The sequence below is a fragment of the Pollicipes pollicipes genome, unplaced genomic scaffold (genome assembly GCF_011947565.3).
Source record: "Pollicipes pollicipes isolate AB1234 unplaced genomic scaffold, Ppol_2.1 Scaffold_7231;HRSCAF=8579_pilon_pilon_pilon, whole genome shotgun sequence".
Taxonomy (NCBI): Eukaryota; Metazoa; Arthropoda; class Thecostraca; order Pollicipedomorpha; family Pollicipedidae; genus Pollicipes; species Pollicipes pollicipes.
In genome coordinates, this window is record NW_023597034.1 from 29021801 (window position 1) to 29045697 (window position 23897).

At 58.1% G+C, this 23897-nt stretch overlaps 1 protein-coding gene across 3 annotated transcripts; it reads left to right on the forward strand.

Moving 5' to 3' along the window:
- The first annotated feature begins 359 nt into the window (after nt 1-359).
- On the forward strand, nt 360-23462 carry LOC119109469 (clustered mitochondria protein homolog). Of its 3 annotated transcripts, none has more exons than XM_037233092.1 (21): nt 360-419; nt 715-948; nt 7711-7871; nt 12042-12239; nt 12639-12792; nt 13300-13433; nt 13862-13998; nt 14624-14853; nt 15122-15453; nt 15948-16160; nt 16920-17206; nt 17610-17815; nt 18195-18607; nt 19049-19169; nt 19755-19944; nt 20421-20680; nt 21118-21260; nt 21677-21802; nt 22117-22332; nt 22652-22860; nt 23027-23462. In XM_037233092.1, exons 2-21 carry the CDS (start codon nt 834-836, stop codon nt 23187-23189), a joined length of 4008 nt encoding a protein of 1335 aa, XP_037088987.1. In that variant the 5' UTR covers nt 360-419; nt 715-833; the 3' UTR covers nt 23190-23462. The 3 variants fall into 3 exon arrangements, with proteins under 3 accessions (XP_037088987.1, XP_037088988.1, XP_037088989.1); XM_037233093.1 differs by having other exon boundaries at nt 13303-13433; XM_037233094.1 differs by lacking the exons at nt 360-419; nt 715-948 and adding an exon at nt 5358-5715.
- The last annotated feature ends 435 nt before the right edge of the window (nt 23463-23897 follow it).

The window sequence follows — 23897 nt, forward strand, 5'->3', positions numbered from 1 at the left end:
GAGGTGATTGCAGCCACCGAAGCGAGCTGTTCCACTAGTCAGCAATGCTGGGACTCAGGGAGACAACCACTGTCTCAGTATGTAATGCCTCGCTTTCTTCCCACGGTCTCATTTGCAGCCACCGAAGCGAGCTGTTCCACTAGTCAGCAATGCTGGGACTCAGAGAGACAACCACTGTTTCAGTATGTAATACCTTGCTTTCTTCCCACGGCCTCAAAACGCGGGAAACAGCTTTTCGTCAGTTCTCAACTTTATTACGTAACTCGAATAGGCCCAGGAACGAACTGCAATCGATCCACTCGGAGGCATATCACGTGTTTTCCTGCGGCGTGCAGTGGCGCAGAGTTGCGGGAGGCCTTTGCACTCGGCTCTTGAGCGAGGGAGAGAGGAGGCGGTCTCTATCCCTCGGGTTCTCTGACGTGAGAGAGGGTTTGGTCGCCTGCGCTTGTTTTTGGTGCCCGCAGTTTGTCATCGCCTGCAGACGAAGCATTTGTGCACCTTGACATGTTGTGCAGACTTGAAGGCAGCGTGACGTTTGCAACATTGGTGTGCAGTGCATTCAAACTGACATTGCCATGTGGGGAATCGTGAATGGTGTACAAGTGCTTGGCTCAAACGACATATTTAGAAGTGAGCAAATATTCCATGATCAGTATGTGGGGAAAGGAGATCTATCATTCCATTGTGGTATGCTGTATGTGCCTTGTGTTTCAGGTATTTCTAAGAGTTCTGAAGCATTTGTGTCTGCTCAAGACATCTCACCTGTAACTAAAGCCACAGTCTGCAATTCTCTAACTTTATTTCCTGTTAAAATTTGTGTGAGCTCAGAGCTTATGGCAAGAATACCTGCAGCTCAGGATGAAGCAAGTAACAGTAACCCTCACCAGCCAGATGCAGGAGAAAGCAAATCAGATCTTGGAATACCACCAAAAAACTCTGGTGATTATGGTAAGTTCACTTTTTTCTAACTGTTGTGAAGTGACATGAATTGAAATGCCCAAGAGAAAGCATTTGATATCTGTTGGAGCAGATTCATCACAATTTTGCACCACGCCCCTTCAATTTATGTAATACAGCACATGAATTAAAAACAGGCATACTTCAGCCAGAATAGGTGGTTTCACTGAAATATTTCATGGTTGCTGTTGGTGGACTTCCCTTCTCCTTTGATCACAACACTACAAACAGAATGTGTAATATGGTTTTGCTCACAGCCCTGGTCTGTTAGCACTAACTGTTGAATGGACAAGAGTATATACCCTGCCACATAGTCAGAAACATGGTTGTAGAAATTGATCTGACCATAAAGCAATTGTGTATAGTTTTAATTTGTGGGCAGGGCTGGAAAGGCTGATAAAATCATGAGGCTTGCTGTCATGATCTACAATTATAGGGCATGTGCCCTTTCTTTAGTGTGTCATTGCTGTTGGCATTTGTACCATTCCTCAATTGTCACCATTGTTGTCATTTCAGCTTTGCATTACACTCAGCTGACTCTACCGCCTTGCTATAGATCACCTCAAAGTCCTCTTCCTTGTATGTTTATAATGTTCTTATTTATATTCTTTAATGCATGATAGCATGTGCTGTTTGCATGGTGGTCTATACCAAATCCAGTGAGACTGGTTTAGAGTGTATGTATTCTTAAAGCCTTGCTTTGATTGTAATAAATTGGTGTAGGTATAGGATAGCAGAAATTTGTGTTAGGTGTGCTCATCTAGACACTCTGTAATATGTTCTCGCAGCAAAGACTAATATGGCGGGCTGTGAACACAGCTGTTCATGACTTGGTTATTTTAAGGAGCTATTTGAGGCAGTCATGAAGCTAGCAGGTGTAGTGCCATCTATGAATCATAATGATGAACTACACATGCTTTTTCCAATAAGCAGTTTAGCATGGAGTTTATTGAGCTGAGAGACCAAACACTGCTGCTTCAGTGATGAAGAAAGTTTGTTGGCTTCAGGAGGTTGCAAATTGAGACAGGTTCGATTACAGAATGGTCATACTTATGTCAGGACTGCACACAGTCTATCAGCAGACAATGGTTGGAGTGGAAAGCTATGCTGAACTACAATGGTTGTGCCAATACAGCACTTGGATCACAGAAAGAGCCTCTTAATAATTTACCATGGCATAAGCCTGGAGCTGAACCTCAATCATTAATTTATGTACCGACTTGGCACTTCAAGTGCATTCAAGTGGAAATAATATTCTGATACTCTGATACTGTATTGGATGCAGGCATGCAGTCCATCAGACATAGTGTGATGTTGATTATTCATTTTCAATGTGACAGGTGATGACATCACTTCCCAGAGGTCAGCATCTCATTCAGTCTTAACTGTTACATAGCTGGCTCATAGTACCTGTACATGGCAAGTACCTGGCACACCAGGCAGCCCCAGCTGTTGCCCAAAGATGCACCACAGAAACCTAGACACCAGGCAGCCCCAGCTGTTGCCCAAAGATGCACCACAGAAGCCAAGACACCATGCAACCCCAGCTGTTGCCCAAGGATGCACCATGAAAGCCAAGACACCAGGCAGCCCCAGCTGTTGCCCAAAGATGCACCATGGAAGCCAAGACACCAGGCGGCCCCAGCTGTTGCCCAAAGATGCACCTCGGAAGCCAAGACACCAGGCAGCCTCAGGTGTTGCCCAAAGACACATCACAGAAGCCGAGACACCAGGCAGCCCCAGCTATTGCCCAAAGATGAGCCTTGGAAGCTGAGATACCAGGCAGCCCCAGCTGTTGCCCGAAGACGCACCATGGAAGCTGAGACACCAGGCAGCCCCAGCTGTTGCCCGAAGACGCACCACAGAAGCCAAGACACCAGGCAGCCCCTGGGCGATTCACTTGCCGTCGACTACAAGCTCATCACCTTAGTAGTCACTAGCTCACCACATGCTGGTGCCTTGTTTAGTTCCTCCTTGCCATTCATGCCACTTCATGCACGTCTCTGTGCTCCGTCGCGAGCTCTGGAAGAAAAACAATTTCCTATGAAATGAGTGGCGTTATTTCTTCGCTTCCTGGATAGGAGTGCCAATTTTGAAGTAAGACCTAATGATCTGGAAATGAGACTGCCTGGCGTATTCGAGAGCCTCCCATGTCGCCCTAAATTACTGATTTTTGATGAAAACAACTTAGCACATCGCATGCGGCTACGTGGTGCTGTATGCGCAGCAAGTTTCAACAACTGAAGTTCTGCCCTGGGCCAGAACCTGGTAGTCTTGGCATCAGACACGTGGCTAATTGCGTCATAAATCTTTGATGATTGTCAACCCATACGGGCAGGCGTGAGTGATCTCTGTATTGCTTGCTGACACACAACACCGCACGCCCCGCATATTGGCCCGTCAGTGTCAGGAGGGTCATTCCGTAGCTTTCTTTTTTAGACATTTCTAATATGACTGCGCTCGCAGGTGTGTTTTGTATCAGCCCCGTCAGCTGTTGAGCATCGACGACGTCGCTGATTCTGATCGACGTTTCCGTCGGGGAACGGTGCCAGAAGACCGGCCGCGGGATCCTGGTGCGAAGGCACTGTCCGGGCATAGTATAGGGGGGTGTTTTAAACTGAATGACGGCATGCAAGCCGACAGGAAGCGCGTTGTTTGAAGCTGCGTTTTCCCATTCTGCGTTAGTTTGTTTGGTAATGTTTGCGTATCATTTCGCAGCACATTTACAGAGTATCATCACTGCCAGAAATATGATCGTTTTTAGCCTCCTTGCTGTCGTCATCAAAGATTCAAAACTGAGGTAGGTTTTATGGCTCGAAATGTTGCTTGACCCCCACCCCCTGTGTGAACAATTGAAACATTTTGGTAAGTCGCTGCTCTTGGATTGACTTTCTCGCCCGCGTTCGGGTGCACAGAACACAAGGGTACTTGGTATGTAAGAACATATCATCTATCCCCACATTTGTGAAACCAGGCCTTATTCGCTGGGCCACTGGTCTTTTAGGGTCGTGCTCTCATGGCTGTAGTTTTTGTTTTACTCCGATAGCTTCTCGACGAGGCACGCGCACTGTAGGTTTTCTGCCTCAGTAATTTTGGTTGAGTGTGTTGTATTTACATCGCGGTGTTTCGTTTCTCATCTCTTTTGTCTCGGTCATGGTCGTGACGAAGTAGTTGCATTTCCACAGTCGTTCTTCAAAAGTCTAAGCTGCTTTCCTGCGATGGTTCGCCGGGATTGTCGGCCTCTTCTTCACAGTTGATCGCCAGTAGTGTGGACTCTGTCCCCGCAGTTGATCACTAGCAGACCATGCCTCATCTCCAGATCACATCGTAGACGAATTTGTCATCAGCAGTGTACACCTCGTCTCCACAGTGGATCTTGGGCAGTCTCAGTCTCGTCCCCAAGGCATCTGCAAACCGATGACTGTGTCTACAGTCGGGTGTCGACGGTGGGAGCGGTGACTCCACTGTCGTCAGTAGTCTAGCATCTTCGTGTGATGGACAGCTGGGCCAACAGTCGGAGCCGTGTCGTCACAGCCGGCCCACGGTAGTCGGAGCCATGTCGTCACAGCCGGCCCACAGTAGTCGAGGCCATGTCGTCACAGCCGGCCCACAGTAGTTGGAGCCGTGTCGTCACAGCCGGCCCATAGTAGCGTGAACCCGCGCAGCACCGCTCCCGGAGTGACGCGTCGCCAGTCCGGACCTCGCCCGCACTGGCGGCGGTCAGCAGTCTCAGTCTCGTCGCGACAGCCAGTCAATAGGCTCACCTGCCACTCCACCACACGTTATCAGCCGCGTGGCTTTCTCTCTACAGTCACTTGTCAGCAGCAGGAAGCTCGTCTCCCTAGTGGGACGTTAAACGTTCGACCGTTTTCTCCACATTCGGTCTTCAGCGTGAACGTCGTCTCGGCGGTCGCTCGTCAACAACCTGGTCAGCCCGGCCTGGTCTTTATTCGGTCGTCAGCAGTTTGAGCCTCATTTCCGGAGTATGTCATCGCAGTTTGAATGGCATCTCCACAATCCACATGTTGTCGTCAGCAGCCTTATCTTTGCAGGCGGTTGTGAACAGCTTGAATATCCTCTCCACAGTCGGACGAACAATCCGCGCCCCGCCTCCAGAGCCGAGCGTGAACAATTCGAATCTCAACTCCGCAGACTTGGTCAACAGTCCCTCCCCACAGTCCGGGCTACCGCCCGAGGCGCCGCACCGCCGCAGCGAACCTCTGACGCGGAGATCCTACGGAGATGGCACGCGGTGTGTTTGCGCCGTCGGGTCGGCACCTGCCTCGGGATTGGCCTGCGCGCCGGACACACCCCCGTATCGACCAACCAGCGACGGCGGGCCTACGCTCGGCCGCGGCTCGGTGTCGACTGGCGGCGGGCGGGTCTTGCGGTGGCGCGCGTCCGAGGCGAGCCACTGCGCGCTGGCCGCCTCGCTGCGTGCCCGGTGTCCGTCGCTGAAGGACGTCCCGGCACGAGAGTGCCGTGCTGCGAGGGTGGGGACGCCGTGCCGGTGCTCGCTGGCGGTGTCGGCCGCTGAGGGACGTCGCGGCGCGGGAGTGCCGTGCTGCGAGGGTGGGGACGCCGTGCCCGTGGTCGCTGGCGGTGTCGGCCGCTGAGGGACGTCGCGGCGCGGGAGTGCCGTGCTGCGAGGGTGGGGACGCCGTGCCGGTGCTCGCTGGCGGTGACGTCGCGACAGACGGCGTCTGATCTCTCGCCACCAGCGCTGTGCGAGCGGCCATCTGGTGTCCAGCCCCTCGTGTGAGTGGCCCGGTGCCGTGATCCCCCCCCCCCCCTCCTTACCCCTCCGGATGTCACTGGAGACTGGGACGGTCGCGGCGCCGCGCTCCGACCGGCCGGCGCGGATGGAGCGCGCTGACAGGACCGGCATCGGCTGGCGCGCTCGCCGGCCTCGGGCGCTGGCTGCCGTGGCCGCTGCATGATGCATGGAATGGACTTACCTCTAACGTCAGCTGTGACATAATGAGCTCGTGACGGCTGTCCGTTAGATATTCGGATTCGGCACAGAGGCGTTGCGAAACAATCAGCCGGTCAGTCTTGGCGAAACTCCAACATGGCGGCCCGCATGATGAACGCGTTGATATTGTGGACACAGTGCAAACACTGTTCAGTGTTTTCTCTGGGTGTCGATGGTCGCATCGGTGCTGCCGATAAGCGTTTGAATGCACCCTGCCCAATCGGACCGAAGGCGTTCTCATACGCAGATGTTTCTGGGGCGGAAAATGCGACAGGGACAAATATCCACCGCCGCCTGGTTTTGAACGGGAGTCGGCCGTGTTATCGAGATCGGCGCGATCGTTGCTCCCACGTGGTGTTATTTTCAGCCGCGCTCAAAGTCCACGGCCGCGGCCGGCCTGCCAGCGCGCCGGCCGTGGAATCCGCCAGTCGCCCGCAGACGCTCCCACCCCGCCTGGCATGTCAGAGGCGGGGTCTTGTAGGCAGCCGTCCAGGCTGCGTGGTCACGGCTGTTTTGCGCTGTTTGTTTGTCTCGGCAGATGAATGATGTTCATGTCCTCGTACTTTGCACGCGGGTGTTACGCCTTGGGATCACATTGAGGCTATTAGGAAGCTGTGGATGTCGGCCAGACCCAAATGTCGGATCGATGTGGACTCACTGCTGACGCATGACTCGGCAAACGCGAAGGCATTATTCTATCGTATTTCTACGACTTCGGTGCGGAGCACTATTGAACTAGCTGGCGGATTTCTGTCGACTGCATCTGTGTGCCGCGGCCGTGAGCGCCTCGCGCCGCTGCCACCGGTGCGGGGATCGGCGACCGGCGACACTCGTCGTGCCGTCGCCGTCGCCGTCGGCGGCGCCCGAGCCGTCGCGTCCGACGCAGGCGTATAAATAGCATCGGGAGCGGTGCCAGCGCCGGCGGCGGCCGGCCGTCCGCTCGCCCGCCCGCTCCCCGCTCGGACGGGGACAGGGGACGCGCGACCGGCCGCCGCGCTCCCCCGCACGCGGCGCCGCCGCCGCCCCCGTCCCGCGCAAAGGGGCGCAAGGCTCGGCCGGCACGCACATGGCGGTGGCGGCGTCGGGTGACGCCGGCCCCCCTGGACGTCCGCTGGCCGGCTGCGTGGAGGGGAGGGCGCAGAAGCCGCGTGGCTCGCTCCGTCAGGGTCGCGCCGCAGTTGGCCGTGTTTGTGTGACGTCACACACCGCGTGTCCTCGGACGACGCCAGCGGCTCGGCGCCGTTGTGCCTGTAACACCCCGCGCGAGGTCTGGTGGGCGTAATGTTAATGAGGTGCCCGCTAGCCCGTCCTGGCGGCACCTGGCCGCGCGGGACGCTCGGCCGGTGACCTGTAGTTTTGCCCGGCCCTCTTTCGTTCTTGCAAGGGTGTTGCGCCCAGGCTTCTGTGCTCATTGAGTGTGCGGCGTTTTTTTGGCGATGCTATGATGTTGCTTGCCGCTCGTCATGCTGGTAACGTTTGGGCGGCGGTTTTTACAAGTGCTCGCCCTTTGCTCCGACCGTTTTTGTTTTCGTTGTGTGTAACAGACGCGGCCCATCGGGCCCGCTTGTTCGGCGCCGCTGTGGCGGCCGCTCTTTTCACTGGAGCCGTGACCCCGTGTTTGGATTGATCCGGTCCCACCGGCAGCACTCACGGCGAGAGGGCTGCCGGTGGGCGTATCGCGGCGACCTGCGCTGCGGGCGTCACAATGCGCTGTTTGCGTGGCCCGATCGTCGCATGCTCTGGGTACTGATGGCGGCCTTCCGCTGGCTCACCTCCAGACAACGCCGCGATGGAGACTGACGGAATGGAGAAGGACGGTGTAGAGAAGGCCGAACTGGAGGAGACCAAGGAGAGCGGCGAGAAGTCCGGCGAGGCCAAGGAGAAGGGCGGCAAGGACCAGGAGGTCGTCTTCATCCAGGATGTGGGATTCACAGTCAAGGTAGGTACGAGAAGGAGGCGAGGGAAGGGAGGGGGGGGGGGCGGCTTCTTTTGGTGACATCGTCTTTTCACCTGTTACTCGCTTCGACCCTTCTTATACATCAAAACACATTCTGTAGACATCTCTTTGAGGCACCGTCAATCAGGAGTCGTTATTCTGCCAGTGATCTATCTTTAATATATCCGAGCGTGCTGGTTAACAATGTTATCAGACGTGCCTTGGTCATTTCGAAATCAATACACCCGGTGGCCAATGCTCCCTTGATGACGCCGTCTAACCATTGCCCCCGAGTATATTGGATGCCGACAGCAAATTGTCAGAATAAGAACTCGAAGCTCATAATGCTGAAAAAACGGGAGGGAGATCATTTCTTGTTGATTTCAAATACTTCCTGAGGGCAGAGACAAAGAAGACCGTGAATCCTATGGTTTTTGTTTTGTCTCGTCACAGTTTCGGCCCGGGCATTGAAGTGCGGAGGCGTTTCCGGGCGATCCACGTGGCGTTTCGCTTAAAAAAAACTGGTGTCGCCTTTCATGGCCCAGGAGTGGTTCCAGGGTCAAATTGTGGGTGGCATGAAATGATAAACCGCGGTGTTTTCAGAAACGTCCATAAACAGGTTTCATCGTATTACTGAGAAAAAAATGTTGACTGACGTAAGTGCATGTCATCAAGTGCATCATAAACATTTACGGTATAGGTGGAGGACTAGATAATGTAGAGGATGTGTAAGGTTTGACTATGCCACGATGAAGCGACATCGGTGGCGAGGTAGGCACATGTTTTCCTAGATTATGCTTCTTAATCCTTCGTCAAACTCGCAATCGGCGCCAAGTGCAGCCATATTGCAGAGGCGGGTAAAGAGAGTTGTGGCGGCGGACCCGGAAAAATGTTCCTGAAGGGGAAGGAGGGGCAGACCAGAATTTTGATTTAAGAACCCGAGGCTGATTGAGAATGATTTACAAAGATGGGAGCCAAAGTGAGAATGAGAACGTATAAATGGACAGTCACATTTACAAACAAGCTAGGAGCCATGGGCGCTGCCGTTCTAAGAACTAACTTCGTGTTTCAGTGATATTTCGGTGAGATTTTCAGGAGAGGGTGGACCAAATTGTAATGCATAAACATGCGTCAGCTTTGGTTGCAACTCCCGCAGATCGACTCAGTGGCATGGGGGCGGCGAGACCATTGCATCATCATTATGCCCTGATCGCGATACTGCGACGCATTACAAGACGCGTGCGGCTTGACCTGATACAGGCATAGGGACAGGCTATCGTAACTGGTGGACACTGGTGGGGTCTGCGGCCGGGTTGGGCACAGGCTCCGCCCCTGTCCCCGTCTGGTACGGATGCTGTCGTGGATCATGTCAGCCGACAGACTTTATCAGCGTACGGAAGGGGAGGAGAGTAATGCCCATCCCGTGGCCCCCCTTTGCTGAAATCTCTGACTGCCTAATGTTGAGGGCATTCTTTGAGCGTAACGCATGATGACGCAAATTATCCCGGAATCGCTCGCCATTTGGTCCCGGGCTCACTTTGTCTGATTTGCTACAGAGATCACATGTTTATGTGTAGCTAGCAAGTGTCGTATCAGTGCGCCTTCGGTGTGGCTCAAGATTTTGACGAAGGTCAGTTGCACGCCAATTGTTCAGGTGACTATAGCGTAGCAGGCGTTCGCTGCACACCGGAGATGGTTCGTTTATCTAGCGGGATTTTGGTGTGCATGTACGAATGGTTGAGCACTCTACGATTATTTACGATTTAGTATTCTTATTTCGCTCCTCGGTATAAATGAGGTATTGACCTATAAACCGACTCGGGGTATGCCTTTTTGTTGATAACATGGCGTAGACGCTGAGCTTGTCATGAAAGTGGTGCCTTTTTTTCTTCGAGCCGGGAAGGTGTTTTGATGCCCACTGCGCGATGCCGTCCTGCCAGTCCCAGCTTTCGGGACTGATGTCTTCATCAGCATTCCTTTCGAGGGCACCGCCAAAAGACGACCGGTGCACCGCCTGCCCTGCGCCCAGTCAGCCCATCCGGCTGTTTGGCTGAGACCTCCCGCCCGGGATCCTCCACCGCGCGATGGGGAACGGAAAATGCCCACACTAGAGAGAGAATAGTGTAGAGAGAATTATTTTAGAGAGTAGTGTAGAGAGTGTAGAGAATATTTAATAATAAAATAAATATTTGTGTAGAGAGAATATTTCCGGAGGACTGACTTTTCCATGTTCGGTCAAGCGTGTCCGTGCCTCGCTCCGAACACCTTTGCTCTAGTCTGAGACTCGGTTCTTGAGCATTCCAGTAATACAGGGATGGGCGCGAATGACCACAGTAGTCGACGCGCCCTAAAACTCCAATGGACAACAGCAACAACAGTAATACAGGGCTCTACAGCTGGAGGCGAAAGGAACGGCGCACAGTTCGTCTTTCACCCGCGGCAGCTGTAGAAGTGGTGCTGCGGAAGACCGAGGTCGTCGGCTTGCTATATGACTGCAAAGTACTGGCAGGTCTCTAAGAATAGGAGGCTCTCTGACTTAAGTGGCGAGCTTGTTTGAGGCGGTTCGACGGTATAAATAGCTGGATGGGATGGGAACTGGCCATACGGGGCGACTTGAAAGGCAATGGAAATCGCAATGCCTCAGCGTGGGATCACGTCCAGAATATGTCACAACGTAGTAGCTGCGTGTTTTTAGGATCTACCCGAATTTACCTAAATGTGTACGAGCCCAGTTATGAGCCTGAGTATGTTACTTGAATCCTTTAGTCGCAAATATCCCGCATGGTAGCGGTGTGACGAAGTTGATGAAAAAGGACGCGTTGATGGAGAAGTCATCCATGGCCCCACCCCAGTCCAGTCCAGTCCTGCCTCGTCGAGGCGTCGCCATGTGGCCAGGCAAACCGGTGACGGAGGGTAACAGCTGCCAGCGATGACTTCGCCCCCCCCCCCCCCGCCCGCCGGGGAGCGCGGAGGGGGGATACGGCACCAGGTACATCGGCACCTCTGTAGTTTCACGCATTTGTATGAAAAGTGACCGCTGGTTACCTTCCGAATGGAGACATCTAGCATCTTTGATACATATCTCATAATCACTAATTCGCTGTCCAGACGCGACACAACATGATTTGTTTCGGTGCGTGTTAGGACTGGAATGTTCTTTCTCCAGTTCGCACAATCGTCAAACCTTTTCCATAAGTTCAATCCGTTTAGCCCGCGTGAGACGAAGAGAAACAACTTTTGTGTTAATGCATGCATGATTTTGAAGCTGTTGCCACCGAAGTGAACAATATTGTTTTGATGCTGCAAAGGTCCAGGGAGTTCAGCACTACCGCTGGTGAGGCTTGGAGGCCGAAGTGAGGTGATAATTGTAAGCGTAGAAATATGTTGCTTGTCCTTGTTTGCCTCTGAGAAACAAATATGAAACCCAGCAAGGCGCACAATAGCGATAGCAGACCAGCGAACTCTGTATTCGTTCTTATCTGACCTAGTTCTCGCATGTGCTCGAGTTTTGCCGTGAAGTCCAAGATGCAATAAATATCTACCAAGCGGTACCAGGATCGGACGTTGACAGGACGTAGGTAATCTTTGTCATTCAGAATCGCATACCTCAGTCGCCAAATTGTAGCGATTAGTACGACGCCCGTTGGTGCCTAGTGTGTGTGATATAAACACTGACTCGGTCGCGCAGAAACCAAGCCGTCGATTTTTCGCACTAGCTAAAGGTGTGCTGATGTTCAGCCGGGTACTCCTGCCTCCTGTGGGTGGGGACGTGGCTCAGACTTTCCATGGGGCAGAGGTCTCAACTGTCCTGGGGGCGAGCTCATCCGCTGTCGGTGAACGCCGCCGATCGACTGAATAGCCTGTGCCGTGCCCCCGAGTAACTTGTATAAACGTGTAGCCTGAGTTCGTGTCTCTCGCCAGAGCACAGCCTTCCATGGTCTGGTACGCAACGACCGAGTGGTGTGGGCTGTAGTACAGGGTCGTCCGCACCGAACACAGCCCATACTGAAGTGAAGTCCCAAAGTATGCCAGTGAGTCGGCATCGTCGCCGCCGGTCTGTGGGCGGGCCTCCTTGTACGGGGGTCCACCACGTGTCGTTTGGGGGGGGGGGCTGCCGGGCTCGACGCGGGGTGACTGGTGCCGGTGACTGACCAGCTGGTGCCGCCGCCGCAGATGTACGCGCCCGGACTGGAGCCGTTCGACATCCAGGTGTCGAGCATGGAGCTGGTGCAGGAGATGCACCAGCTGCTGATGGATCGCGAGGACACGTGCCACCGCACCTGCTTCTCGCTCCAGCTGGACGGCAACACGCTGGACAACTTCGCCGAACTCAAGACTATCGAGGGCCTCAAGGACGGCTCCAGCATCCGGGTACGCCCACGTCGCGCGGGCCGCCAGCCGCTCATTTAACAGACTCCGCCCAGGCCTATCGTACGCTGTCCTGCCCTGTCCTGCCCTGCCGTACCGTGCCCTGCCCTCCCTGCCCTGCCCTGTCCTGTCCAGATTAGTGCCTAACAACGTCAGAATAAGAACAGCGGATGATGAGCTGGAGGCCGGAGCAGCCAAGCCATCTTCAGCCTGGCTCCCAGCTACCGTGATCTCGTGGACGACAGCGAGGCAGTGTAGGAGGTCCGTCTGTCATGACTGATCCCAGCCTCGTGCTCCTAGCTGGGTGAGCGCGTTGACTCGGGGCGCTGGGCGTCCCCTGTCCTATGTCTCTGTTCTCGCCGGCCAGCGTTGGTCCCTCACGTCCGCCCCCGCCCCCGGCAGGTGGTGGAGGAGCCGTACACGGTGCGTGAGGCGCGCATCCACGTGCGTCACGTACGCGACCTGCTCAAGTCCATGGACCCGGCCGACGCGTTCAACGGCGTCGACTGCGCCTCCCTGGCCTTCCTCAACACGGTCACCAACGGCGACATCCTGGGTACGTGCCGGTGCTGACGTCGAGAGCAGGTGCCGTGCTGGCACGTGGCGGGATGCACTATGGAAGGGAAAGGTGGGGTTACTGCATAGCCGCTGCCGATGAAGAACGTCTGGACTGCAAGCCATCGACGATCATTGGAGACTCCGCCAGCTGCGAGAGGGTACCGATTGGGTTTGTTTGCTACCAGAGGGGACCTCTGGCGGCATCCATCGTCACCTTAAACCACCGCCTTTGTGTGAGGCCGTGGATCGCGTCAAAGCGCGAGGAAGCTTTCAGAGAACCGTCGACCGAGTTAGATGGCCGCAGCGAGGTAAGCTCTTGCCAGGCTTCGCCATTACACCGAATTGGTTCATAGGGCAGTCAGCCGGTCCAGTGCCGACCGCAGCCCCCCGGCCCTTTCGCGTACCCAGGCGGCCGGCTGCCGGTCGTCAGTCGTGTGCGCCTCTGGGGTCGGTGTGCGCGTGACCGCGGGAGCGACTGACGCCTGGCCCGGCCGTCGGTGCCCAGCAGAGAAGAAGAAGGGCCGGCCGGAGTCCGTGGACTGCACGCCGCCCGAGTACATCATGCCCGGCTGCCGGGAGCGGCCGCTCGTGCCGCTGATGCCGCAGGTCCGCGAGCAGACCGGGCCGCAGTGTCTCAAGGTGGGTGAGCTGCCGGTGGTGCCGGGCTGCTCGAGTGAAGCATCTGGCCATGGCTCAAGTTGGGCTCACGTAACTTGCGGGTTTGTTCGCAGCAACAGATGGTCTGAACGGCAAGATAGTGCGATTGCTTTTGCATAGATGCGGATGTTTGTAACTTCTGCACTTAAAGGGTTTAGTATGGTTGAACAGGCGACATTGTGTTTGGTGTCGACACGGGACTGATCACTGCGGCCGGCGCCACCCGTCGCGCGTCCCCGTGCTCTTCAATTTGGTGTCGGCAGGGTGGCGCCTGTCCTGACGCGCTCGCTGTTGGTCATCCGCTGTCTGCACGGACGGTGGCCGCCCTTCCCGGGCCTGTCCCGGCTTCGCATGGCACCTCACCATGCGCATGTGCCACAGCCTGTCACGGTGACTGCTCCTGGCGGTAGGTGCTGACGACCTCGGGCTGGAACCCGCCGCCGGGGCCCCGCCGGCTGCGTGGCGACCTCCTCTACCTGTACGCCGTCACCATGGAGGACAAGCGCTACCACGTCACCGCCTCCACGCGCGGCTTCTTCGTTAACCAGTGAGTGGCGCGAGCGTCGCACGCGGCATGTGCGTTCGGAGTGGAACCGGACGATTCGCCGCCGGAAGATGGTGATTGGCCGGCCTGGAGCGCGAACCGATGGCACAGGTGCAGTGGAACAGACGCGTGAAGGGGACGGTGTGGATGGCCGCGCGGAGATGGTGCGCAGTGCTGTAGTGTGGGTGTTTCTCGGGATGCTTTCATCACGTATCTGGACGGCACTGATGTTGGCGGCTGACCTTTCCGCAGTTTTCAGTGAACCGCGGGTGACCTGTGACCTCTAATGACCTGTGACCCCGGCTCATCCCGCATCCATGGCCCCCAGCTCAGGTATGAGGCTGGCTTGCCTGACTGGTGACCCCAACTCGCGTGTAACCTTTGTAACCTGTGACCCCGGCTCATCCCGCATCCATGGCCCCCAGTTCAGGTATGAGGCTGGCTTACCTGACTGGTGACCCCATCCCGCGTGTAGCCCGTGACCCCGACTCATCCATGACCCCAGTACACGTGTGAACCCGGCTGACTAGACCGTTGGCACCCCATCTCGCGTGTGACCTATTTAACATATGACCCCGACTCCGCCCAGCGCGTCCGTGACCTCGTCTGACACGAGCCGCGCCGGCAGGTCGACGGACGAGGAGTTCAGCCCCAAGCCGGCGTCGCCCAACTACCTGTGCCACTCGCTGATCGAGCTGATGGCGCAGATTTCACCCGTCTTCAAGCGCAGCGTCGCCTCGCTGCAGAAGCGGCGCACCGGGCGGCATCCGTTCGAGCGCGTGGCCACGCCCTACCAGGTGTACACGTGGGCGGCGCCGCCGCTCGACCACACCCTGGACGCCATCCGCGCCGAGGATGGTACGGCATGCTGGGCGCCACCGTCCCCCGCACGTGGCAGGGGCGTGCGCAGACGAGAGGTGCTGTGTCGTCCTAGACGTGAACTTGTTACTGAAGCGTAGGAGGTCGGTTTCCGTGATCGGTCTCACCGGCTGCGTTTCGACCGGGTGAAGAGGCTTTACGCGTGGACAGCGAACTTGTCATAGCATGCGCCTGAAAATGCTCGTCAGCTTCTTGGCCGCCTCCCCTGACCCTGGTGGTGTTCTGAAACCGCGCTTCGCCCCGGCAGCGTTCTCATCCAAGCTGGGTTATGAAGAGCATATCCCAGGCCAGACGCGCGACTGGAACGAGGAGCTTCAGACGACGCGCGAGCTGCCGCGGAACAACCTGCCGGAGCGGCTGCTGCGCGAGCGCGCCGTCTTCAAGGTGCACAGCGACTTCGTGTCGGCCGCCACGCGCGGCGCCGTGGCCGTCATCGACGGCAACGTCATGGCCATCAACCCCGGCGAGGACGCCAAGATGCAGATGTTCATCTGGAACAACATCTTCTTCTCGCTGGGCTTCGACGTGCGCGACCACTACAAGGAGCTGGGCGGCGACGCGGCCGCCTTCGTGGCGCCGGTACGTGGGTCCTGCGTGGCCGTGTGGTGCCGGCGCCCAAGAGGCGTCAAACAGCCGATTAAACGGGGCTTAGACGGCTGTTTGGGAGACGAACGTCTTTGATTGATGTGACACCCAGGTGGTACGTATTGCATGCTTGTTTCTGGCTATCTGCTCTAATTGCAACTCGTGAAGTCAACTTTATAAGTACATCTCATTAAGAAAGAAGTTAACTCCCGACTCCATAATGCAGGGGCAAATAGGTGCGTGTCAAATGATGACAGTAGGTTATCGTTAACACTGTAGGGTTGTAATAGTCCACTCTCAATTTTTTTTATTGTTTAAAGGTTCCCGTTTCCCGAACCCTGACACTCTACCAAACTCCACCAAACTCCCGGAGATCCCAGCAGCGGCGTGTCGCCCTGACACTACCGAACTCCACCAAACACCGGGACATCCCAGCAGCGGCGTGTCGCCGCGCGCTCCACCTGACGCCGCGTGCGCGTGTCCGGCAGCGGAACGACCTGCAGGGCGTGAAGGTGTACAGCGCGGTGGACGCCGAGGGCCTGTACACGCTGGGCACGGTGGTGGTGGACTACCGCGGCTACCGCGTCACCGCCCAGTCCATCATCCCCGGCATACTGGAGCGCGAGCAGGAGCAGAGCGTCGTCTACGGCAGCATCGACTTCGGCTCGTCCGTGGTCAGCAACAGCAAGTACCTGGAGCTGGTGAGTGGCGGGGCCAGCTGGTGGCGGGCCGTGCTGGCGGCTGGCCGGCTGGACGGAAGCCGGAGCATTCTCTCGCCAAGTTTTGTACAATGTTCCATATCCTCGACAAAGGCGGAATGATGCGGATGTTGTTAGCTGAACGAGGGGTTTGAATGCTGTGCATGTGGCAGGGCTGAAGAGCCTGTGAGGACACAAAAAGCTGCTGTCAGACAGAAACAGGCCTCCATTGAGCTTTTCAAGGACCAGTTGGATAACAGTGTAGGATATTTTGAAGGTGTTCCTGTTGTTGCCCTGCTTGCCCTGTGGGATGACTAGTACATCTGATAATAGCCGCGGGGAGGGGGGGGGGGGGGGGGGGTCAGCGGACATTTTGGCCGAAAGTCCTCCTCAGTACTGCACGCACTGAACAGGACTGTTTGTTGATCGTCCTGCTCTTATTAGGGCTGCTCACCGCCGCCGCATGCAGAATAAAGACCAGCAACTATCAGGGAAAAAGCTTTTCACATTCTGTCTGGACCTGTGGGAAAGACAAAACAGAACGTCGCAGGGTTTGTGTGTGTGTCTGTCGGCCGCATATCCTCGATTTCCTCTGTGCACTACATGGACCGCACCTTGACCCTTCCACTGCCCCGATATCATATCCCCCGCACAATGTCTCCCTGTTCTTTGTCATGTGTACGTACGTATAGTTTCCAACGCTGTGGGCCGTTTCCACGTCGCTGTGTGGCATACCCCCCCCCCCCCCCCCCTCGTCGCCAGCTGAGCAAGCCAGGCCAGCAGCTCAAGATCGCCACGCACAAGGTCGTGAACGACAAGGGTGAGGAGGTGGAGCTCTGCTCGTCCGTCGAGTGCAAGGGCATCGTTGGCAACGACGGCCGCCACTACATCCTGGACCTGTTGCGCACCTTCCCACCCGACGTCAACTTCCTGCCGCCGGAGACGACGCAGCTGGAGCTGAGCCGGGAGGCGCGCGCCCTCGGCTTCCCCGTCCGGCACAAGCACAAGCTGGCCTGCCTCCGCCAGGAGCTGATCGACGCATTCGTCGAGTGAGTGCAGCGCTCTGCTGCTGCGCGCGAGTCTCTCGCCTCTCGCGGCGTCCTCGGGCGTTCCTTACGCAGGCGGGCTTGTTGCTCCCTTGCTGTTGTTCTCCCTGTCGTGTGTGACGTACACGCGCCGAGCGATGCGTACATGTGTTTTATGGTGGAAACCGCCCATTATGGATTGCTCCGTTTATCTTTCTACAAGTTAACCCGATTTTAACGCAATTAATTGTGATTGTTCCGTTTTAGTTAGAGACGGTCTTCCTGTTAGTGCGTCAGGTTATGTCACTTCTGAGGGTGACCCTGCACACCTGTGATATACCGCCCCATGTGAGGGCGCGGCGCGTTGGAGGCATCAGTGCGCCGTGCCGCCGCCGCTGCGCGCTGACCCCAGCCGTCGTCTCCCCAGGAGCCGTTACATGGCTTTCATCAAGTTCGCCGCCAGTCAGCTACAGCAGATCGGTGACAAGAAGAAGCAGGAGGCGACCGTGGCAGCGCGCGCTGTCACCGAGGCGGCCGCCGCCGGCGACGCCGATCCCAACAAGGTGGAGACGGACGAAGCCAAGAAGATTGTGGAGGACATCACCGACTCCATCACCGGCCAGAAGAAGGAGAGTAAGTGCCTGCCGCGACGTGTGCTGACAAAGGCAGGGATATTGTTCGGAATTGCGCCCCCCCCCCCCCCCCCCCTGGGTCGTTTTGTCGCGCTTATTTTTAATCGTTCACACCATGGTAACGTTGTCCCGTATGAGTGGTTTCGATGCCCATACAGGTGCCTTGGTGACCCACTGTCAAATCTAAGGTGCACTATACGAGGCTGTGACACACTCGAGAGATCTGAGGCTGCCGAACGCCGGTCACCGGTCCGCAGCGCCGCCCACATTCCCGACCGCGTCTCCACTGCAGCCGACAGTCGCGTATGCGGTCTCCGCGACCCTCATCCCCGCCACCCCGCCGGCGCGGTCGTTTGACACACGCCACCCGGCGCCGCCAGTGGAGGAGAGCTCGGTGGAGATCGTGCGCCGCGCCGCCGCCGCCGTCGGCTCGCTCAAGCCGTCCGAGTTCGAGCTGCGCTTCAACCCGGACGCCTTCTCGCCGGGCGTGCGCCACCCGGAGGCGGCGGCCGAGCCGCTGCGCGCCCAGCGCACGCTCATCCGCGACGCGGCCGACTTCCTGTTGACGGTGCAGATCCCGGGCCTGGTGCGCGACTGGCTGGACCACTCGTCGGCGCCCCTGGACGGCGCCACGCTGGCCGAGGCGCTGCACGCGCGTGGCGTCAGCCTGCGCTACCTGGGCACGGTGGCCGACATGCTGGCCAAGGTGCCGCGGCTCGCCTACCTGCACCGCATCGCCGTGGGCGAGCTGCTCACCCGCAGCGTCAAGCACCTCTTCACCGCCTACATGCAGGTGCGGCGCCGCGCCGGTCGGCTGAGCGCGGCGGCACGCTGCGCGATCTCGGCGGGCCGGTGCTGGCGGGGTGTGCGTATGCCGCCCCGCGGCCGCTGCGGTGAACGCGAGCGCAATTGGGCTGCCTCTGTCCGACGGAACTAGTGCGGAGGGGAGGATGGCTGGGAAACTTGGTGCTAGCTTTCGCGCTTTGCTCCCGATTTTGTGGCATGCTGCCGCCGGCGAACGGGACGCCGGGCTCGTATGGTACGGATCTCAGTGATCAGTGACGCCGCTCTGTGTTCGTTGTGCTGTGAGGCGAGCGTCTCCATCTGAGGCGCCACCCATCTGGCGGTGCTACTGCCAACGCGGTGTTCGCATTGCCGAAGTGTAGCCGGCCGGCGCATATCTCGGCCCCGGCTCGTGCTCGCCTGACCCGCCCGTGGCCGGCCTCTGCCGCAGGGCGTGGACATGATGTGCCTGTCGGCGGCGGTGAGTCACTTCCTCAACGCGTACCTGTCGTCGTGCCAGCAGGCGCACCCGCCCCTGCCCGCCGACGAGCTGCAGCCGAAAAACTCCAAACGTGAGGCCCGCCTCGGGCGCGCTGGGAGCGGACACTCTGTGCGACTGTGGAGGGTTTTGTGTTATCATGATGGGGTTTGGATACTTCCCCGACTCAGTCAGGCATCCTGATAGTATGGCTGGTCGGAACTACTTATTGCCGTCGGTTGGCCGCCACGGTCTATCTAAGTGGTGACGATTCATGATGATAGTTGGGCTCGAGTGCGGGCGATGCTGTCCATTGGACATGCTTTGGCGGTCCGTCCCCCGATCATTTATTTTACGCACGCCTTCTGTAACGTCAGCATCGTTGGGCTCATTAAGCCCCCTGCATTGGTCACATGGCGTCCCAATGGGCACCATATGACCAATGTAGTTAACACACCCCTTAAACCTAAATCGTCATCAATATCACATCATTAATACATCCGTTTTTACAAGCGTGGATTGATACCTTGCATCTCTCCCTAAGCCCCGTTCTTGACTGACGGAGACAGTCCGAGTAAAGAGGTTCCTCGGCCCGCGCTATTGCGCAGCTCGACGATGCCGTTCTGTGACAAGGTCTGGGCCCAGCCCGCTGACCGCGCGCGTCGCCGGCCGTCGGCAGGGAAGAACAAGCGGCGTCCCCGGCGGCCGCTGACGGCGCCGGAGAGCAACGACTGGGCGCTGGTGACGCCGCGCAGCCTCTGGGCGCAGATCCGCGACGAGCTGACGCACTACTTCGGCTGGCAGCTGGCCACCGACGCCGTCGACACCACCGTGGCCAAGTACAAGCTGCAGAAGATCTCGCTCTTCCGGTGAGTGGACAGCGCACCGCCCGGCGCCCGGTGTACAAACACCTGGTGGATCGGGAGGGGCTGGGAGTGGTCGGTGGACTGTCGCTCCGCTCACACGGGAGCGGCTGAAACGTGGTGGCAGGTGTCATCGATGATCAACATTATTGAGCATGATGGAAGTGATTGATTATGCAGCGCTGGCTCTCGCTATCCTTGCACGCTGTTACAAATGTCATGCATCCACCCTGCTGCCCATGTTCAGCATGGGTGGACTGACCCGGCCATCGTCTCGTCGCTCCGCATCAGTCGCAGCAGACACCAGACTGGCGCCAGCCGCACCAGACACCAAGCAGCATTGCCAGACGTCGACGTGGTAGTGCCGTCCGTTTAGCCAGGTCATGCCGTCGGCTGTGTGCTGTCCCGTCTGGAGTTGGACTGACGCCGGGGTCAGACCGCTCTGCTGTCCTGCCTCACGCTGCACCCGCCTGTGCCGCCAGGTCGTTCTGCGTGGCCACGGGCGTGCAGCTGCTGCTGCGTGACTACAACATGGACGCCAAGAGCCGGCCGTGCTTCAGTGAGGAGGACGTGCTCAACATCTTCCCGGTGACGAAGCACATCAACCCACGTGCCTCCGACGCCTACACCTTCTACACCACCGGCCAGACGAAGATACAGCAGGGCTACCTGAAGGAGGGCCACGAGCTCATCACCGAGGCGCTCAACCTGCTCAACAGCGTGTACGGCGCCATGCACCCCGGTCAGTGGCGTGGCGGGGTGGGGCGCGGTTTGGAAAGGGTTTGAGTCAATAGCGATTAGGGCGGGGTTTTCGAGAGGGTTTGAGTCGGTAGCGATTGGAGGGGGGCTTGGGGAGGGTTTGAGTCCATATATTGGGGCGAGGGTTGGAGAGGGTTCGAGTCGGTAGCGATTGGAGCGGGGCTTGGAAAGCGTTGCCTGAATCAGTGTTTAAGGGACTTGGTTATGTGGGTCTGCATGAATATGATATTTGTTTGCGGAATCCAACGTGTCCAAGCTCTCCATGCCTCCTGTTTCGTTTGCACTCACAAATGCATGGTTGGGCATCAGGTAAGCAACAGTGATGGGCTCATGCACAGGTCCCCATTGCGAGCTGTGCCTACTTAAGTTTGCTGAAAGCGAGTGAAACGGAATATGACGAGCGCTGTGGCCTGTTTGCAGAGATTGCTCAATGCCTGCGGATGCTGGCCCGGCTCAACTACATCATGGGCGACCACCAGGAAGCGCTACAGTACCAGCAGAAGGCCGTGCTCATGAGCGAGCGAGTGAACGGCATCGACCACCCGTACACCATCGCCGAATACGTAAGTCGCGTCTCCCATATTGTGGCGAGCAATGTCAATTCGAGTCGATTGTAAATTGCAATGTCAAGCACTTGGGTGTTAGGGTGTGACAGTTGCAGTGTCGGATATTCCGCAGTGTCAATTCGAGGTTTCCAGCGGATTCAGGCGAGTCATTTGGCAATTAGCCCATCGAGTTGGGTGTTGGATACTGGTGGTGTTCAGCTTTATAGTCTTTTTAGGAAGACGGTCTGAGCAAAGATGCCGGCCTCCATCAGGTTTTGTTAGTTAGCCATCGTCGACAGTACAGCCGGGTGGCGATGTCCGTTTGTTTCCCATTTTCCCCAACTGTGGACGGCTCTTTTGGCGCATTTTGTTAGTGCTGCGTTGTACAGCGCCCGGTGCACGTGGCCGTAGCGTGACGGACCTCCATGTTGCAGACCCACCTGGCGCTGTACTGCTTCGCCAACGGCCAGGTGACGACGTCGCTGAAGCTGCTGTACCGCGCCCGCTACCTCATGCTACTGGTGTGCGGCGAGGATCACCCAGAGATGGCGCTGCTTGACGTGAGTCCCCTCCCCGTCCCCTCCGTGATTCCTGCGGAAGACTCCGCGACTGGTGCCGCTCCTTGACGTGCTGTCGGTGGTCTGCTGTCAGCTAGCCGAACCCCGTTCTGAGAGGCCATGTCAGCGCCATGGTGTTTTATCAGTTGAAATGTGTGATTACATTTACGTCATATTTGTTGCAAATCGGACCTGGTGACCTGAGTCGTGCAGGTGGCGGCAGTGTGCGGACGCGGCGCACGCGCTCAGCGGTCACGCTGCCCGCCGTCGTGCGTTGGTCGCCGGCGCCTCCGACCGCGGCCTGCCTCCGTCGCCAGAGCAACATCGGCCTGATCCTGCACGCCGTCGGCGAGTACAGCCTCAGCCTGCAGTTCATGGAGCACGCGCTGGTGCTGAATCGGCGCTACCACGGCGAGCGTAGTCTGAAGCTGGCTGTGGCGCACCACCTGGTGGCGCGCACGCAGAGCTGCCTCGGAGACTTCCGCGCCGCGCTCCACAACGAGAAGGAGACGTTCGCCATCTACAAGCAGCAGGTGCCGGCGGCGGGGTGGACTTGCGGGGGTGGGGGCCGTCGGCGCTGCCTGCTCGCGGTCGACGATTCTTCGCTCGTGATGATGGTAGTGCGATGGCTATCGTGAAGGATGCCGTGATGGTTGTCGGTACGAAGGACGGTCTGTGTGGGATCGCTGGCTGGAGGAGTTCGCCTGGACTGTCGTCAGCTGTTGCGAGTGCCTCGGATCCCAGCTCGCATGGGTGTTCTAGGGAATGCGTCTGCCTTATTCAACGTCACTGCCGCCGTGAGATGGCAGCACCAGAGCGCGGTCGGCTGACTGTTTGCTGCCGCGTCTCCAGCTGGGGGAGGAGCACGAGAAGACCAAGGAGTCGTCCGAGTGTCTGCGGCACCTCACGCAGCAAGCGGTCGTGCTACAGAAGAAGATGAACCACATCTACAGTGGCAAGGCTGGCGCCGCCCTGCCGCCCATCCAGATCCAGTCGCCCAGCATGGGCTCCGTGCTGGACATGCTCAACATCATCAACGGCATCCTCTTCGTCCAGATCAGGTAAGCAGGGGCCCCGACCGCAATACAGTCGGTGCAATCCAGTCCCAGTTTTGTGGACAACGGAACCCCGGTCGTCGTCTCATCAGGACACTGAACTCCTCATGCAGAGCATGCCGTACTTCAGCCGTCACCGGCGGGACGCTGAGACATCGCTTTCTCCCCGCAGCCAGCAGGACATCGAGAACTTCAAGGCCGAGTTCGAGAAGCGCAGCAGCCAGCTGCAGACTACGGTGAGCCGCCCGGCGGTGACGGCAGCGCCGGCTCCGGCCGTCAAGGTGGCCGACAGCGGCGCCGACTCTCCGCTCTCCTCTCCCGAGGGCAGCAGATGAGGCCCGCCCGCCGCCGGCCGGCAACGCCCGGCTCCGTACCGGCCCCGGCACTCTAGTTTTGATAGCTATTTTCGAGGCATCGCGTCGTGGTGCGGTTATCATGCATCATCAATCGGCGCGCTCGCGGCGCGTCCCTCACGAAGCGGCCATGCGCGCGCGCGCCTGTGTTCCAGGGGTGTGCTGAGTAGTGGTGCTGCGCACGGGATGACAGTGCAATGTTGAAGCCGGCCGGCGCCGCCGTCGGCTGGCGCGCCGCCGCTCCGGCACGGCTGTGACGCGCCGCGCCGCGCCGGGCCCGCTGGCAGCGCGCGCCGCCGCTGTCTCGTCTTCCACTGGACGGCGGCGCGCGCGGCCGGTGGGCGCCGCGCCCGGCCGCCGCCGCCGCCGGCGATGTCCCCTGAGCGGACCCGGCCGGCGGCCGAGCGGAGCCGGACAGCGGCGCGTCCGCCGCCGGCGGCCCGGCCGCTCCGTGGCAATAGAGCGGCGCCCGGCCGCGCTCGGGACGTCTCAGGGGGGCCTGGACGCCCGCTGTGTGTGAGTGACGGTGTGCGCGTGTGTGAGAGGCACATGGGTATGTGCCGTGGTGCTATCTGCCATATGCCCAACAATACAACGGTTCGAAGCAGGCCGGCGCGTGGACGGTGCGGCCCGCACAGCCAGCGGGGACCACCCTCGAGGCCAGGCTCCAGGCGGATGTATGGGGACTGC